At 41.9% G+C, this 18,861-nt stretch overlaps 1 protein-coding gene across 1 annotated transcript in view; it reads right to left on the reverse strand.

The window, feature by feature from the left end:
* The window catches only part of SPATA16 (spermatogenesis associated 16), a 552,592-nt gene that overhangs the window by 163,031 nt on the left and 370,700 nt on the right, over window positions 1-18,861 (reverse strand). The window contains exons 7-8 of the mRNA XM_069212614.1: window positions 13,972-14,084; window positions 4,975-5,139 (exon numbers count right to left, since the gene is read on the reverse strand). Coding sequence (XP_069068715.1) covers window positions 4,975-5,139; window positions 13,972-14,084 — 278 coding nt within the window. The remainder of the gene's footprint in view (window positions 1-4,974; window positions 5,140-13,971; window positions 14,085-18,861) is intronic.

Raw genomic sequence — 18,861 nt, forward strand, 5'->3', positions numbered from 1 at the left:
TATAGGTTTATTGCGTCTATAGGGTCTATATCAAGATTAAAAACCAAAAAGGAAAAGTGCCACCAGAAATAATGTTCTAGCACTCTCCGTGAAAAAATATAAGGGAACAAGAATACTCTCTTCGATCCCTTGGCGTAGGTCAACATGTTTCACGTCTTTACAAAGTCTTTACATATCAGTGCTGTTTCATCAGGACCAACTACTGAAGCCTAGTCCTCACTATGGAGACACTTAGGCTCATATTTATACTTTTTGACGCAAACGAGCGCCGGCACTGGTTTACGTCAACATTTTTACAGCCGGCTTACGCCATTTCTACGCCCCATGCGGGCACCTTATTTGAGGAATGACGTTAGCCGGCGCTGCAGACTGGTCAGAGTAAAAGAAAATGACTCAAACTAGGCAGCACTGGTGTAGGGGAAAAGGGGAGTTGTGCGTCAAAAAATGGTGCAAGTCAGGTTTGAGGCAAAAATCATGCCTCAAACCGGACTTGCGCCATTTTTTGACGCACAACCCCCAATGAAATGACTCCTGTCTTAGCAAAGACAGAAGTCAAGCCCCCTTGCCCAATGGCCATGCTAAGGGGACTTCTGTCCCCTGGGCATGGCCTTTGGGTACAGTGACATGTAGGGGGGCCCAAATTAGCCCCCCCCATGGCACTTTAAAATATATTTTTTTAAAACTTACCTCAACCTACCTGTACTTACCTGGGATGGGTCCCCCCCCCTTTCATGGGTGTCCTCCAGGGGTGGGCGAGGGTGACAGGGGGTATCCCTGGGGGTAGGGAAGGGCACCTCTGGACTCCTTCCATGGTCAGGGACCATGGAAGTGAGCCCACAGATCCCTTAACGCCTGCCCTGACCCAGGTGTTAAAAAATGGGGCACATCAGGCTGTGCACCGTTTTTTAAGGCCCGCCCTCTCCTGGCATCAAAATGACGAGGGAGTATAAATAAGGCGCACAGGCCTTAAAGTATTTTTTTGGGCGGGAACGCCTACCTTGCATGTCATTAACGCAAGGCAGTTTCCCGCATCCAAAAAATGACTCACACGGAGGAATTTTGACATCCGTGGGCTCGGGCGTCAAAGTTTAAATATGGGGCAAGGTTTGCGCCGAATGTGGGTCAACATTTTTGACGCACATTCGGCGCAAACAGAGTATAAATATGCCCCTTAGTGTGTCTATGATTGAAAAAAGGTGTTAAAAAAGTTAAGAATAAAGGGAACTTACATACTAGCATAGATACCCTAGATTTAAGGTAGACCCATAAAACCTGAATATGTAAAAAACATGATCACGTCATGAAACAATAATCAATTTGCTTTGAGCCAAAGGCACACAGTGATAACATGCACCCACATTTGGTGTCTTTGTGATGTCTCTACCATCCTGGTCATACATAGAGACTTATTACTCAAGAGCTTCTCTAAACTATTTGTATCTGGATGTTGACAGACACTCTGAAATGAGTCTAGAGTGAAAATAGGCGACAGCCCCAAAACAGAATGTCCTGCTGAAGCTCCACTTGACTGTCCTGCTAACACCTTTGTGGTGTGGAATTGCCACACCTGACCTGCTTTATCATTCACCATCATACCTGAGGCGGCAGGATGATAAAAAATAACCTTGATGACAACTGATTTTCTAAACATTTGCCAGGCTCATTGTACATTATACCACAGATGGTGACCAGATGCCAGAGAAATCAATTGATGTGAGTGTAGTTGGGAAGGGTGGTGACTCACGAGAATATCTCTCATTGTATTGGCTTTTGTTGTTTTCATTTGATCCATTTCCTTCGCTGAGTGTGCTGGCCCAGAGCCAGATGGGATAGTCAACTAACCAGTTCCAGAGGCCCTTCAGGTCTGTAATGAATCTTGTGGCTGTGGGCTTGTTCCCTCCATTATGGTTCTGGCTCTTCCAACCTTGTTCATTAAATACACATATAAGTCTCTATGCTCTGTCTCCTTACCTTGTAAACTGTAGCTCAAATTATGTTTGCTATACTATGTTCTCAGAAGGGTTTGACTGTCTTGAACCACAAGGGTTGTACGCCTTCATCATTGAGGAATTTCTACTAAGTAACCATTTTGATCTTTAATACAATATTGTTTATTAAAGTTTTGTTAGCGATTGCTCTTGGTAAACGGTCACAGTTTCTGGACCACATGTAACCAGTTCATATTGGTTTTGTGTTTTTCACATTTTAGATATTTCAGACCCACAAATGTCAAATCTCTTTGGACATTAGAACATTGCAAATATCAGAGTTTTAGAAGCATTTAATGGAGTGATTAACCAGAGGTGGAGTATACTGTGATTATCAACGGTTTTGTAGGATTATTTGTGTGTTCATGAGGATAGAATTCCAATAGTGAAATTATAGGTTAAATTGTTTATGGCTATTGTATTACATTTGTGTGTTGTATTTTATCTGGATTCAATGTTCTGATTACTGCCTGATTACTGTTTGCAGTGTGTATATATTGATTTTTAATATATTATGAGATATTAGAAAAACTGTTGTGTAAGAAATAACCTTGCCTCGACATTAATACTTTATTGCTCCTGTGATAATAATTTTGCACAGGGACTACACTTACCTCAACCCACCATGTCTACACAAAGAGGAAAGGCGTATGAGTGGGTTCTACTTCGCAATACCACAAAATAAAATGATGGACGGAGTGTTGAAACTTTTCAAACACTCACCCCTAGTCACAGATCTGGGTTTAATTCATTGTTATTTTGCTCGCCAAGTCACCCCAGTTAGGACCCAGGTATATGCAAATCTGTCTTGATCCTGCTCCCCATGGGAACAGTCCAGCCCGAACTGCCAAGCCAGGTCCTCCCTGGACCAGAAACAAGCATCCTGGGACTGGTTTTGGTGTATCTACCCTCATCAGCCAGGATACCTTGAGTCTGAGGTTCTACTTCCCTCCTTAAATGCTGTATTTGGAGCACTGGTTGCTTATGGATCCTCTGCATCCTTCCTGTTACAATGTTTTGTTGTCCCCATATCTGCGTTTCTCAGAGACCAACCCTGACACAAGTGCCAACAATAACTTTTCAATGCTTTGCCAACTCAAGAACAGTCGTAAGCCATCCTTTCGTCTATATTGTGGAGAAGAGGGTAACATTCCATTGCTTCACCCTTTTACTTGAGATTTGTAGGGACTTTCAAAGAGAATTTTGCAAATCGAATAGAAAATTGCAACTCACAATTCATAATGTATATAGAAAATAGAGGTTTTCCCTTTACTAAGCCTGAAATCTTGCACCGCATAGGGACTGGAAAGAAAAAAATGCTTTCATGTGTTTGGACCTGGTACTTTAAAACTGATGTCTGCATGGCATCATCCATAGCCCCCACACAGGAACCATGCTGAGCTCTCCCTTGTATCATCAGCGCCACTCTTGTAAAGCGCAAAGACCAAGTAGGCAACTAATCCCTAAAGAGATTCCAAACAGAGTTATTAAAATAGCAGTGCATCTAATCCTTCTGTAAAGGAAGGGCTGCATTTGTTCTTTGCACACATCCTTTCTCCTGAACCTACATACACAGGGCCTGATTAACGTTTTCTGTGAGCAAATTTGTCTTACACTGTATACTCCAGTGTGAATCACACCTAAATGTGAAAGAGGACACAGCTACTGAAAGGAAAGGGTTTGTGAATCGGGTTTGGGGTTGTCCACTGAGCCTGCCAAAGTTATAGAAAAACTGAAAGAAACAGGAAAACTCTTCCCTGAGTGCATTCATTTTAGGAGCAATAGCACTAGCGTTCCCTTGCTATTTTAAATACAAATGTTATCCAAATCCTGCATGTTCCTGGCACATAAGGTGGTAACATAAGCAGCCATTTTAGAGGAATCTGTACTGAAACAGGACTTCTGGGCTGTCCCATTGATGGAGGGGTTTCGATAAATCTTAACAAAATAGGAAACGAAAAGGAGAGTGAAATGTAGGCTTTATATAAAGTTTGATATATGATGACTTGATGTCACTACAAGTGGCATGCATTTGCAATGTTTTCCTACCACAGTTGAAGCCAACAGATGCAAAGGAAAGTATTTCTTGCTGTCTAGAAAACACTTTGCGTGTCACACTCAACGTGAGAGGTGAGAACACATGAACTACTGTTTTGATTTTTGAATCAGTTTTTGAATTTGTGGATGTTTATAGGCCAGATAACTTAAACAGATTTGTTTTTGCTGTATTTAAATTCGTCATCAAGGACAGCTGTCAGTAGAAGTTGAATTTGTAATGGTAAATTGTGCAGAGCTTGATGGCAGTATCTGGTTGATTCACTTACGGTCTTTTCTTTAGGGTCGAGCCTGCGCGTGCTAGCGCATGCGTCTCGCTTGCGAGACTCCGCAAATTTCTCAAAATGCTGCTTTGCATCATGGAACGGACACATTTGTTAGCAATTTGAGTGTATCTTTTAGCAAATTCTACACCGCTAGTTACCATAATACCCAAACAGGCAGTAAACAGCAGGTTCATAATTTGCTTCTGAGTTTGTGGAATAGCATTGAGAGCTTAAAAGTGTTATCTTGCTACGTAAACAGCCGAAAAACATTATATATATATACACACACACACACACACACACACTATCTCCTTCTATCGATGAATATTGTAGCAATCAAAATGGTTAAATTAAAAAAAAATACAATATCCTAAAATTTCTCTATCAAGTCCATTCTGAGCTGTGTGGCTAAATTTAAAATATCTTAGATGCGGTGCTGTAGTTAAATATTGTGTTACCGGAGAACATTCGCTTAAATAACAACATCGTTAATGTTGTGTATAAATACTCTTCTTGGAAGTCATTCAGGAGCTGAAGTGCTGACGCGCACAATTCAAGAGTTGTTAATTTTCTGCAATTAAACATCAAGTAGAGAACGACCACTCCGATGCTTCATTTTGTTGGTATCCAACAAACAAACTTTTAAAAAAATTAAAAAAACGTACCAAGTCAGCCTCCTGTTGATTCATCTCTTGCAGGTACGGGATGGTCGCCAGCTCGGCCATCGATTGGTTGATCGCCTGGCTCTCTTCCTTGATGCGCTGTAGCCGGTTCAGGAAAGTAGAGTACTGCAGCTTCTCGACCACACCTGAGCACGCGCAGAGACTGCCCTAGCCACTCAGCAAAAGAAACCACGTTAGGGAAGAAGCACAGAACACGACCTAACTCTTCACTGGGCTCCCATCTCATGGTTTGTCGCTTCATTCACATTCACGGAGCAGACCTGGGATTGAAGCTGTATACTTTGAGGTCATACTTGGAGGATCTTACTCTTACAGTAAATACATTTATAGGATTAAGTATAGGAAAATGCCAATAATGTGTTTCGGCGGCTAAAGTTCCTTTCAAACACAGGATGCCAGCAGTGTAGCTATGTCTAGGCACATTTGCTCAACAAAGTCGTGGAAAGTAAATTACAAAAGGATGAGGGAATTGAAACCCAGTGACTCTGAAGTCAAGCGACTGAAAATAGTAGGAAACATGTAAGTTCTCAGTAAACCAGAGGGTACAGATCAACTGTTTCTTCCAGTCCTGGTTAACCTAGGACTGTTATACATTGGGTAGTAATAACATCAGCTTTTTATATAAAGTAAAAAAGGAAGACGCTGGGTATGAAGTGTTTTAATAAAAAAAATATGGGTATTATGTTTATCATTATGATTTGGAAGAACCTTCTGGATCTCAAAATAGACTGTACTGCAGGTGTTGACCCATAATGCTCTTATGACTCACAATGAAGCATTTGTCATCTCTCCTAATAGTATTAACAGGGATTAATGCCTTCAGGAGGGGGCATTAACTACAGTTAACTGCCTGTCCATTATTACGGGACTGAGCCAAAGGTGAGGCGCACAGTGAGAAGAACTGCGATCAAGAGTTGGGAAGGTCTGTGGGTAGGCGGAGCTGGTGACCAGAAAAAGTGGTGTCATCAGCATGAATGGTGTTGCTGGTTTTGGAAACTCATCCAGAAATGCCTGGTAGGAATTTTAATTTGGCAGAACTTGAAAATAGTGTTTATTGGTATTTCTATAGTAAAGCATCTAGAAATACAATTCCACACAACTAATAGTGAGGGCCTGAATCTGCCGTTTAAAAATGTGGTATTACTAATACCATGTATTTTGACCACTATGAATGGCTCAAAGTAAGCCTTATCAATCATTTACTGATTACATTGTGTGGCAGAACCCTCCTCATGGTCTGAAAACTTGGCAACCTTCAGAAGTGCTTTCCTCTTTCAATACAATCATACAACTTTGAGCACATTTGAGTAACTGCTTCCTATTAACCCTCTATGAATATGGGAACTCAACATTCTACTGACTCATCTATTTGTTCGATTTCCAAATAACACTTTTCCGCAACGCCTACCCCTCGGAATCAACCTGGGCGATTGTTACGGTGAAGGGAATATACAGATCCCCATACCAAGGACATTATAAACTCGGGTTACCAGCAATGGCAACATCCATGAGACTATAAAGTCTGTTTACTCAACATCTCTATTAATGACTAGCCCGGATTTGTTTTCCAAAGTAATATTACTTGCAATAGGAAAGTTCCAGACTTGCAGTAAGCAATTGAGTGTTTGAATAGCCGGAATGGTAGCTAATTACAGTTTATTCTAAAACGAATATAGTTAAACTGCTAAGGAAAGCTAATGACAATTAATGTTCAAAATCTTCTACAGAGGCATTATAAACAGCCCAACATAAAGGATACACTTTTACAATGATAGTGAAGAAATAAAAAAGAAAACAATCCTATTTAGAACCAAGTAACAGAGGTCTACTATTTGATTATCCTTTCTTGCTCTGGAGAGATTTACCAAAAATGTTCCCTGGACATCATGTCAAAGTCAAAGAGTATAGAAGACCATGTGAAATGTGGCATGGGGAGAAATGAAAAACACCCTTGAATCATCTAGAAATTATTTTCAGGAAACTGATTCAAACACCTCAAACCAGCTTTTGCATCCTCAGACTGAAAGCACTCACCAATCAAAATGAATCAATAGCGGATCATGAAGTTTGCACTAGAAGTATTAAACCAGAGATATTCATGTGTGACTGCTGCGCGGACCTCTAATGGCCTGTGTATGTTCATGAACTGAAAAGCATGTAGGAAATGCCAAAGTTCCCGATTATTACACTAGAGTTCTTGAGCTTTCTCAATTGGATGGTGACAATCCATGAACCAGTTTTTTGCTAGACTAGACTAAAGAAGTACAGCAGATCAGTCATACCTGATTGGAACTTATGTACCTTTAAAGGGATAATGAGATAGGACCAGAAGATAGTCAAAAAATCAATGTTAGACCTGACAGCCTTAGGGTGGTCTTCCCCTCACCCCAAATTTCTGCCTGCTGCCTCCACTTTTCTGACCTGGTTTTTGCTGGTATGAGGACTCTGTGCACTTTACCACTGCTAACCAGAGCTGAAGCGCTTGTGCTCTCACCTCTAAACATGGTAGGTTTGGATTATCCCCAATTGGCATATTTAATTTGCTTATATGTCCCTAGTTAAGTGCACTACATGTGGCCAGGGCCTGTACATTTACTGCTTCTAGTGGGCCTGCAGCACTGATTGTGCCACCCATTTAAGTAGCCCTCTAACCATGGCTCAGGCCTGCCATTGCAGGGCCTGCATGTAAGGTTTTATACTGCCACTTGGTCCTAGAAATGTAACCCTTTTTCCAATCCCAAATATTCCTTTTTTACACATATAAGGTATCCCTAATGTGGGCCATGTACAACTCAGAGGGCCAGGTGGAATGTATTTAAAAGGCAGGACATGTACTTTTAAGCTTGCATGTCCTGGCAGTGGAACAGTCCTAAAGTTGTTTTCACTACTGCAAGGCTTATCTCTCCAAGAGGATAGCATTGGGATTACCTTATAACATTCTATAAGTATAATTCCCAATTGTGAAAAGACAGACATTTAAAGTTTGATGTCTCTGGAATCACAATTCAAAATCCAAACTTTTGGTGAAGGTGAATTTTAAATTGCAATTCTGAAAATGCCACGTATAGAGATTTGCCTTTTTCTTACTTTAGCTATTTGGTGCCTGCTGCCTATCTCTGATCACGTCTGGGGTGGGTGGCAGCTGGGCTTTGTGTATTCCTTCTAGACAGCCACACACAATGGGAGCTCAGGTGTGACATAATAGGCCATCCTGGCAGGATGAGATGGAGGAGCTGGGCACAGCCTCACTTACAACTGAATGGGCTGTGTCCTGTCCGCAAACAAATGCTGCATACCCCCTGTAGTGAGTCTGGAGGCTAGGCAGGAAGAGCAGGACCACTGTGCACTTCAAAGGTCTGTCTTTGTAGTCTTCCCCCACTTCAAAGGCACCACTGGGTGTAAGAACGGAACCTCAGACAGCACCTTTCCAGTGCACTTCTGGGCCTGTGGATACTCTACCCAGAAGAAGGACTGCTGTGCTGTTGGGGGTGCTACTCTGCTGGACTCCTGCTTTCATGTGTTGACCCTCTGCCTGCTGCCCTCTACCTGGGTGAGATGGACTTGCCCTGCATCACTTGAACCCAGAACCCAGAGTGTCTCCAAGTGCTAGTTGGCTGGCCTCCTGATCTTTAAGTCTTAAGGACATAAAATTACTTTCAACTACCCAGCTTCTGCATCAACAATCTTGTTAGAACGGTCAGTCTTAGGGTGGTCTTCCCCCCGAACATGCTGTCTGCTTGCCTCCAATTTTGATGATTGTTTTTGTTGGTCTTAGGACTCTGTGCACTTTACCACTGCTAACCAGGGCTGAAGTGCTTGTGCTCACTTCCCAAAACAAGGTTTGATTGGTAGATACCTAATTGGCATATTTAATTTACTTATAAGTCTCTAGTACAGTGCACTACATGTGCCTAGGGCCTGTAAATTAAATGCTATTAGTGGGCCTGCAGCACTGATTGTGCCACGGATTGAGGTAGCCCTGCAAATGATGTCCCAGGCCTGCCATTGCAGAATCACACTGCCATGTTGACGTGGAATTTAAAACCCCTTGCTAAGCCTTAAACGTCCCTCTTATTCCATTTAAGTCAACCCCAAGTTAGGCCCTGAATAGCCCAATAGGGCAGGGTGCTATGCAATTACAAGGTAGGACATGGGCCTTCCAGTTTTATATGTCCTGGTAGTAAAAAACTCCCAAATTCGTTTTTCACACTTTGAGGTCTACCCCGCCTATAGAATTACAGTGGGGATTCCTTATTCATTTAATAGGCTGGAATTCCTGATTGGGAGGAGGTGTATTTGTCATGTTTAATATTTATAGAATTGTACTGATAAATCCTCTTTAATGATAAAGTCTGATTATTTGTTATAATTTTGAAAATTTGACTTTTGGAAAGCTGGCATTTTCCTGCTCTTAGCCCTGTGTGCCTGTAGCCTGTCTTTGATCTCTTGTCTGGGGTGGCTGACAGTTGGGCTTTGTGTATTTCCTCTAAAGAGTCACAATGGAAGGTTTGTGATTCTTGAGCCAGGGCAGGAAGAGAGGACCTCTGCGCACTTCAAAGACTCCTTTGAGGTCTCCCCGCCTCAAAGGCACCACTGAGTATTAGAACGGGACCCCATACCCTACCACTTTAGTACACTTATGGACCTGTAAATACCCTGCAAAGAAGAAGGACTGCTGTGCTGCTACAAGGACTGCTACTCAGCTGGACTGCTGCTCTGGAAGACCAGCAGCCTGGCTGACTGGCCTGCTGCCCTCCTTGCCTGGGGAAGAAGAACAGGACCTTCACCTCCATCTTGCTCCCAGAACCCCAGAGTGACTCAAAAGGTTAGTCCGCTGGCCTCCTGTTCTGAGCCTCAGGGACATAACAGGCTCCCCTCAGCTCCTGGACCCATCTTGATCGAGCTCCTGACCTCAAAGAGTTGCCTCTCAGGTCTGGGGCCCTTGGAAGAGGTTTGCCACTTCCTTAAGTCAAGGTTTTGGGCTCTTTCGCAAATGGGCCCTCTGGCTCCAGAACCTCCGTGAGCATTGGAGAAATGCAATCTCCAATTCTACTCATTCGATTTTTGTTATTTTGGTCCTGTTTTATGTATTATATTTTGATCTATTTCTCTAATTTAGGGACTTTTTGTACTGTTTTCACTCTTCTACTGTTGGAAGTGTTGCACAAATTCTTAACACACTGCTTCTCAGGTAAGCCTGACTGCTCTATGCCAACCTACCAGAGGGTGAGCAAAGGTTACTTTAGGGTTTGCCTGAACCTTATTCTAATTAGGATTGTTTCGGATTATCACCAATGTAGCTCCAGAAAGTATTTCCTTTGTAGATCGCTCACATTTTTATCTAACTATGGTATTGTGCTAGCCCGGCAGACGGTTACTAGTCAGCTTAACAAAACTAGGGTTTGCAGTGAACTTTGTTGTGAGATTTTTATGATATGTAACTTCTTACCTGATTTCATTACCACCTTTACTTTTAAGTGTTTGTCTATAAAATAAATAAGCATAGCTACTTAAAAAGAGAAGAAACAAGTAAAATCTACATTCATTTGAGAAGTTTAAAATGTTGATGGTTTGAGTTAGTAGGGTAGCATTCATAATGAAAACAAGAGTTACTAGTTGCAATGTCCACAAGAAAAGCAGCTTCCTGCCCCAGCACCCGACACAACTTAGCTATGAAAGAGACAGTCCAGTCTCAGTGCATTAGGTTATTTTGCAAAATATGTTGTTTTTTCAATTTTTTTCAGATGAAACATCAACTATATCATTAATGATCCAGGTACAGTTATTAAAAATGAATCTCAGTACCTGACAATTGATTTACATTTCAGCCCTTAACTCTGAAAAGGTGGGTACTTAAGATTTTGCTACTTGCCAGTGTGAAGCCTAATTCAATTTCGGTGATTGCTGCTTGATCAGCGCTCATACCCCAATAAAACAACAATACCATTTATAACAATCATGTTAACTAACAGCAACAGTTACATTGATGGGCCCCTAAGGTATGAGGCTATTAACAAACTAAAAATGAAGTTGAGGTTTGATTAAAACATTTTAGGGTCTTAAGACATCAGTCTCTTTTCCCCATATTTCAAATCTACCTAATTATTTCTCCCCGATAAAGGAATCATTTAGCATCAAAAACTGCACTCACAAAAGAAACTGTCTGCTTTTTTATGATGGACTTGTTGTTGAAGCTCACAGTGGTGCTAGTAAAAGAAGTAGCCCATTCTTAATAAGATTTCACTCTCTGTAGGATAATCTAGGATAATGCCTCTCCCAGTGGTCTTGATCACACTCTCATGAAATATAGAATTCAAGTTGGTCTTCTGGAATATGTGTTTTTAACTTCAAAGTGCTCTTTGTCTGGACTACAGCACCAATGAGTTGTGGTGTAGCAATCACACCAATTGAGATGGCCATCTAACTAAATATCCCAGTAGGGCCTCTTCAGTAGCAAAGCAATCTGATTTTCCTCGAGTAGACTGCTAGAGATTTTGGTATTTCAATGGTTTCCTGTTGTAGAGCATAGAACTGTAGGTTTTGAACAACCAAAGAAAGGAAATAAGATTTTTACCACTGTTCTTTGGTTCTCATATACACAACCAGGTGATCTGCTTTAGGAAAACATCTGCACTTCTCCTTACGTTTGATTGAGCTCACACATCACACAATAACCTGATCCACTACAGTATGTGAACGTATTATGAAATTGAGCCAAAAATCCAATTTGAGATTATTGGAGCCTAGCATTGTTATTTTAATTAGGTGGACCTCTGCATGCTATTTTATTTTCAGGCTGATTTGGAGGAAGCTCTTCGGAAATAGATCTCAGTGAAAGTGGCAGTGTGGCACAGTACTGAATAGATACACAAAAAGGTTTTTAATGAGGATGATGTGTGACCTAAGCACGATTTACGAATTGTGAAAATGTTTTGTGTCCATTCTTAGGCCCCACAGGTAGGACCACTCTCCTCTCCCCATTTCCTCATATTTTCTTTGGTCAGAGTTTAAGTGAGAAGTTCAAGCTTGCAATGGTCCATTTACATTCGTGATTGACTAATCTAGGCAAAATACTTTTTCCTCTTATTATGCAAATTCTTTTGTGTAGGATGAAGAGCATCCCTAATGGGAACCTATAAAGTGTTACATTGGAAAGCAATCCAAGTGCCTGGATAGGCTCCATCTCAATTTTGCCATTTGTCACTTCAAAAAAATAGGTCAATTTTCTGCAAAGCAGATTGTATCTTAATGTAAACTGATTTTACCTGGACAATTGTACTACTGAATGTCGAGAATAAGATAAAGATGATACCTTACTAGCAAGGGCAATTTTTGAGGACCAAAGTGTCGTAAGGTAAATGTACCTAGAGGAAGTATTGATTTATTACTCTTAACTCCACATCTACATGCCCCAAAGACATATATATCATTAAGGTACATATATGTGGAATTAGGCATAGAAAATCAACCTGTTTATATTTTGTCCCTTAATATTTTGTTCTCGATATTAGGGTCCCATTATGTTTTTCTACTCGATCTTTGGGGTGCTCACATACCAAGACATACACTTTATCTCAACTATACCTGTTTTAGTAGTAAATTCCCTATAATAGTGACATCATTTAATATGGAATGCAACAACTGCACATAATCCTGAATCCTCAATCACAATTGTCTTCAGATCCAAAAGATCGCAGGTATGGCCAGCCTCAGACTGAGAAAGTGTTAGATGATTGAATGCCTATCTGAAGCAGATGGAGAGACAATTTTCTGAATAACCATGAGATGCTTTAGCAGGCACCACACTGAGGTTTGGGAACAACTAAATTCAGTACTAACATAAGAACTTTGCTTTCATGTCCAGTGCAAATGGCCACATAAATTGACTTATTTGGTTTCTGTCTTAAACCCGGATCACCATCTCCATCCAGAGTGATACATGATTGCAGACCTCACCAACAGAGTAACGATACTCCAAAACTACTTCTGTGCAGAAACCAACGTCTTTACCTCACTGTAAATCAATATTGTTTCGGATTATCACCAATGCAGCTCCAGAAAGTATTTCCTTTGTAGATCGCTCACATTTTTATCTAACTATGGTATTGTGCTAGCCCGGCAGACGGTTACTAGTCAGCTTAACAAAACTAGGGTTTGCAGTGAACTTTGTTGTGAGATTTTTATGATATGTAACTTCTTACCTCATTTCATTACCACCTTTACTTTTAAGTGTTTGTCTATAAAATAAATAAGCATAGCTACTTAAAAAGAGAAGAAACAAGTAAAATCTACATTCATTTGAGAAGTTTAAAATGTTGATGGTTTGAGTTAGTAGGGTAGCATTCATAATGAAAACAAGAGTTACTAGTTGCAATGTCCACAAAAAAAGCAGCTTCCTGCCCCAGCACCCGACACAACGTAGCTATGAAAGAGACAGTCCAGTCTCAGTGCATTAGGTTATTTTGCAAAATATGTTGTTTTTTAATTTTTTTTCAGATGAAACATCAACTATATCATTAATGATCCAGGTACATTTATTAAAAATGAATCTCAGTACCTGACAATTGATTTACATTTCAGCCCTTAACTCTGAAAAGGTGGGTACTTAAGATTTTGCTACTTGCCAGTGTGAAGCCTAATTCAATTTCGGTGCTAAGCAGAAAACAATGTTGGGCGTGGAGACCTGGAGTCAGGCCCTTATCTCTCAAACTCTACAAAAGTAAAGTCTAAAAGGGACCAAACATTCTCAATAAATTATACCAGCTTAGATTAAATGATAAACAAAGAAGTATAATATAAAACAAGGACGGTTCATCACATTGGTGCTCCACCAGTCTCATGCTATGGAAAAGCTACTATTTAGAACGAGATGTGAATTCTTGTACACGCAAATATAAAGAGAATCATCACTATTCATTGATATACTGTACCTCTCATTTCAGATCCCTTGAACAAATATATAATAAAAAATGTACCCACAGCTAGTTTGGTGCATCTAATAAAATCCAGTATAGGCAGTATCCTCTTCCCAAAGCTCTCAAGATGCTTCGCGGTCTCATCTTTGGTGAATGGGCAGAAGGGATTTTTGTGTTCTGAAAGACAAAAACGCCTGCCAGTGTTAATTACAAAATTCATATAGGTAGAGAGATAAGCAGCAGGACCTATTATATTATTCGATTCATTTTTCAAAACCACCGAGACTACATTTAATTGCTGACCTCTCAGCTTGTTTTTGAAAATTCAGTCGTATACCTAAGGTGACCCGAGCTAAGCACCTTAGGTGCGTTGCAAGCACATCTATTTAAAACGCTGTTGTGGTTTCCGGTCTAGATGCTAGTCGTAGCTGCAGGCCTATTTCCTGTAGGGAAAACCTCATCTGCATTAGCCTGGTGCATTAAATGAGCATCAACACCCGCAGAGTGACCTAGAAGAAGCAGGCCTTTAAATGTCGAGGATGTGCGCAGAATAAAAATTGCATGCCTTAGACTTCAAAGAAGGATGGCTACAGCCAAGAAATCGAAGTCGCCATTTATCTCTGCAGACATTCAAAGAGAGTCAAGGCAAGCAGTACCAACTACAGCCGCGGCCTGTCCCTTAGGACGGAGGGCCCATGCCCCTCCGCCCTGAAGCCCCTCATGAAGAGTGCCGGTCAGGCTGAGCAAAGATCAGCCTGACAGACACTCTTCATTTTCAAATCAGGCAGCCAGGAGTAAGACATGCACGATTTGTGCAGACTCCTGGCTGCCTGAGCTGAACTTTGCTGGGCTGGAGAGGTCACAGCTCCTGTAGGCGTGACCTCCTCAGCTCAGCAAAGGTGTCTCGAGGCCCTCCCCGTTGGTGACGACAGGAAGCGTCACCCATAGACTTCGATCTGGGTGCTTCATGTTTAAGCCTTAAAGAGCCCGGGGCGAGTGTCAATCAGTGACACCTTGTCACAGAGTGGGGAGGGGTCTGAAGTCTCACTGACCCCATACCACTCTGTGACTAAGTTTGGACTGCTGCCTTCCCTTACTGGCTAACCTAAGGTCAGCCAGAGAGGGAAGATAGTAATCCCAACCCTCCTGGAACCTCCACAAGGAAGGTAAGTGTGTGTGGTTTTTTTTTAATGAATGTTTGGTGCGTGCGTGTATGTTTGAATGTTGATGAGTGTTGTGAATGGATGTGCGTGCGTGTGTGAATGAATGAGTGAGTGTGAGTGTGCTTCCCGCCCGCCACCCTCCCTCTTAAATTGCAGGCCGCCACTGACCAACTGTATATTATAAACAGAATATATATCCTGGTACTGGTCCGGTGTTCCTATGTTTAGGGAAAACTCGAAAGAAACTTGAGCCCACTTTAATAAAAAAGCAATCGTAACTCGAATACAATTCTACAGTGTACTTTGTACTGTGTAGACCGAGCCACTGGAATTATGAGACAGGAAAGGGCATCGTTATGCGACAGGTTTGACTAAATGATGTGGCAGGAAAAGACAAATCATGCAGCAAAATGTGGCACGTTTGTGATTGTATTATTTTTTAACCTTGTTAACACTCTGGGTTTAGGTTGCACCTCACTGGTACCAGTTTAACTCCTAAATATAGCAACAAGCAACAGAAAGGTGACCAGCTAACCTTTGCAACAATGTGTGTTGCTGCATTTTTAGTAAAATTTGAAATGTCTGAGCTAGTTTTTTTTTTTTAGTCTGCAGAACATGCAGCAGATGATGAATGATGTGGCAAAAATGCTTAGTAATGAAAAAATGGCACGGCTGCACAATCACACAATTCCAGTGGCCCTGTGCATAATCGTATAACAAGCAACAGAAAAGTGACCTGCAAACCTTTGCCTTTGCAAAGGGCCTTCCAGTGCTACAGTTTTAGTAAAATTGGAAATGTTTAAGCTAGAGGTTTTTTTATCTGCAGATTATGCAGCGGATGATGAATGATGTGGCAAAAAATGTGGCACATCCATAACTATGAAAAAAATGCCACGCTGCAGAATCACACAATTTCAGTGGCCCTGTGTATAATTGTATAAATAATAAACAGAGGGCCTCATTTAGTAGGAAACAGCTCAGCGCGGTACAGAAAGCAATATTGCTGCGCCGAGCTGCGTCATTTCCAAAACGCAGAGATGCGCCTTAATGGCAAGAATATGGTGCATCCGTCTGTTCCCCTGTGTTGGCACTACATCACCTGTCTAGCGCCAATGCAGCCACTCTTGCGTCATTGTGCAAGGATGCCTCATGCTGGGGTGATTGTTTATGTGTAGGAAGTGACGCCTTCCTGCACATAAAGAATCATTAATGGTGATTTCGTCCTTCTATGTGTGCTGCAGAATGCACCCACAGAATGCACAGAAACACCAATTGCACGCCTCCTTGTCACAGAAAACTGCATCAGGGCAGCCCATATTTACAAGGCTGCATTAAGCTGCGTAAGGTGGCTTAACGCCACCTTGTAGATATGAAGCAAGGCACAGCACCACTGACTGTCACTAAAAGTGATGACATGGTGGGGCAAGGGCCTCGTAAATAAGGCCCAAAGTCTTTATATTTTGAGCTTTGCTACACATGCCTCGTTATTTAGTGAAGAGATCTCCAATTCTGGCTGATGTGCCACAGGAATTAAAGGATATTTGAAGTTATTCCTTCAGAAATTGAGAATAACATGTAGCTGTGGGAATACTTGGTCTTTCTTGCATGAAATGTCAATTGTCATTGCATTGAATAAAATAGCAATACAATGACGGACATTCCACTGCCTTGCAATATTTTGCATCAGGGACGCCTTTCACAGATGGTGCATGTGCATCCAATCATGGATTCTGATGCCAACCAATATTTACAATGAGTTGTATGCATGGGTTTGTGTCACAATTATACACCTGCCTGTGGCTGAAGTAACAAGGAGAAATATCTTTATTTCTCCTCATTATTTCATCTTTGCATATATGCTGCATTTTGCAGCAAACATACAAGGAGAAAAAAGCCTCAGAGGATATTTTTTGTGCAGGCATGTCCCCCTGCCTAGTCAAAACTATCCCGACCATAACGCAGGCACCCCCCAGTGTATTTGTTAGACCTGGCATCCTTAGCGTGGTCTCCCCTAACCTTTTGCCTCTACTTCCCAGGTTGTTGCTATGTGCTGGACTTTGTTTTTGCAGTTTGTTACTCTGGGCACTTTTGACCATTGCTAGAATGCAAGTGCTACCTGTGTGAAATTGTATGTGTAATTGGCTTTTCCATGATTGGCATATTTAATTTACTAGTAAGCCCCTAGTAAAGTGCACTAAAGATGCTTAGGGCCTATAAATCAAATGCTACTTGTGGGCCTGCAGCACTGATTATGCCACCCACATGAGTAGCCCTGTAAACATGTCTGAGACTTGCCAATGCAGTGTCTGTGTGTGTGCAGTCGTCTTGCACTGCCATTTCAACCTGGCAAGTGTACCCTCTTGCCAAGCCCAACCCTTCCCTTTTTATACATGCGCCCCAAGGTAGCCCTAGGTATCCCCATGGGCAGGGTGCAGTGTATGTTAAAGGTGGGGCAGGTACTGATGTGTTTTAGATGTCCTAACAGTGGAATACTGCTCAATTTGGTTTTCAGTGTTGCAAAGCCTATCTCTCTCATAGGTTAATATGGGGCTGCCTTTAAATATAATTAAAGTGCAGTTTCCCTTTGGGAACAGATAGAAGACCAAGTTACTTACCTTCGGTAATGAGGTATCTGGTAGAGACTATCTAGCTGCAGATTCCTTACCTTAGAATTCCCTGGCGTCAGCTTCGAATCCGGAGTTTTTTCTGAGCAGTACCCTGCGCGTGTGCAGTCGGGCGTCGTCGCTCGGATCCGCGTGCGTCGACCAGCTCCGCGTGCGTCGTCAGTGTCGTTGGAGCCGTCTATGACGTCACGTTGTCTATATAGATGCCGTCTCGGTGCGTACGTCAGTTCTTTTCCACAACTTCCCACGCCAGAAGCGCAGAGTCCTGGAAGAACCAACCACTATGTATTTTACCTCTTTGACTGTTTGAAGTAAAACATTTTTCATGCCTTTAAGAAAGGCAAAAAAAATACCAAGATCAAAAATATACATATGTACACATAAATACAAATATACATATATATACATATCTACATAAGAAAAATTTCTGCAGAGCAGGGAGGCTTGGGCGGGTGTAAGGAATCTGCAGCTAGATAGAGTCTCTACCAGATACCTCGTTACCAAAGGTAAGTAACTTGTTCATCTGATAGAGACTTCTAGCTGCAGCTTCCTTACCTTAGAATAGATACCCAAGCTATAACCCATGGCGGTGGGTCTGAAGGAGATTATTATTATTATTATTTTTTTATACTAGGAAGTCCTGCAAGACAGAACGGGCAAAATGCTCCTCTCTTCTCACCTGGCTATCTAGGCAGTAGTGTTTTGCAAACGTGTGCAAAGAAGCCCACGTTGCAGCCTGACAGATGTCCACCACTGGTACGCCATGTGCTAGTGCAGTGGTGGCAGCTTTTCCCCTAGTAGAATGAGCTCTCAAGCCCTCGGGAGGCTGCTTCTTCTCCAAAGCGTAGCATATTTTTATACAGAGAACGACCCAGCGCGAAATGGATCGTTTCTGCACTGCCAAACCCTTCTTTGCACCAACGTACCCCACAAAGAGTTGGTCGTCCACCCGGAACTCTTTAGTGTGGTCAAGGTAGAACAATAACGTTCTTTTTGGGTCCAGCCGATGGAGACGCTCCTCTTCCTTAGAGGGTTGCAGTGGTGCAAAGAAGGTGGGCAGGGTGATATTTTGACCCAGATGGAAAGGGGTCACCACCTTGGGGAGGAAAGAGGCACGAGTTCTGAAAACCACTTTTTCAGGAAAGATTGTGAGATACGGCGGTTTTG

This window comes from Pleurodeles waltl, chromosome 11 (assembly GCF_031143425.1).
Source record: "Pleurodeles waltl isolate 20211129_DDA chromosome 11, aPleWal1.hap1.20221129, whole genome shotgun sequence".
Classification (NCBI taxonomy): domain Eukaryota; kingdom Metazoa; phylum Chordata; class Amphibia; order Caudata; family Salamandridae; genus Pleurodeles; species Pleurodeles waltl.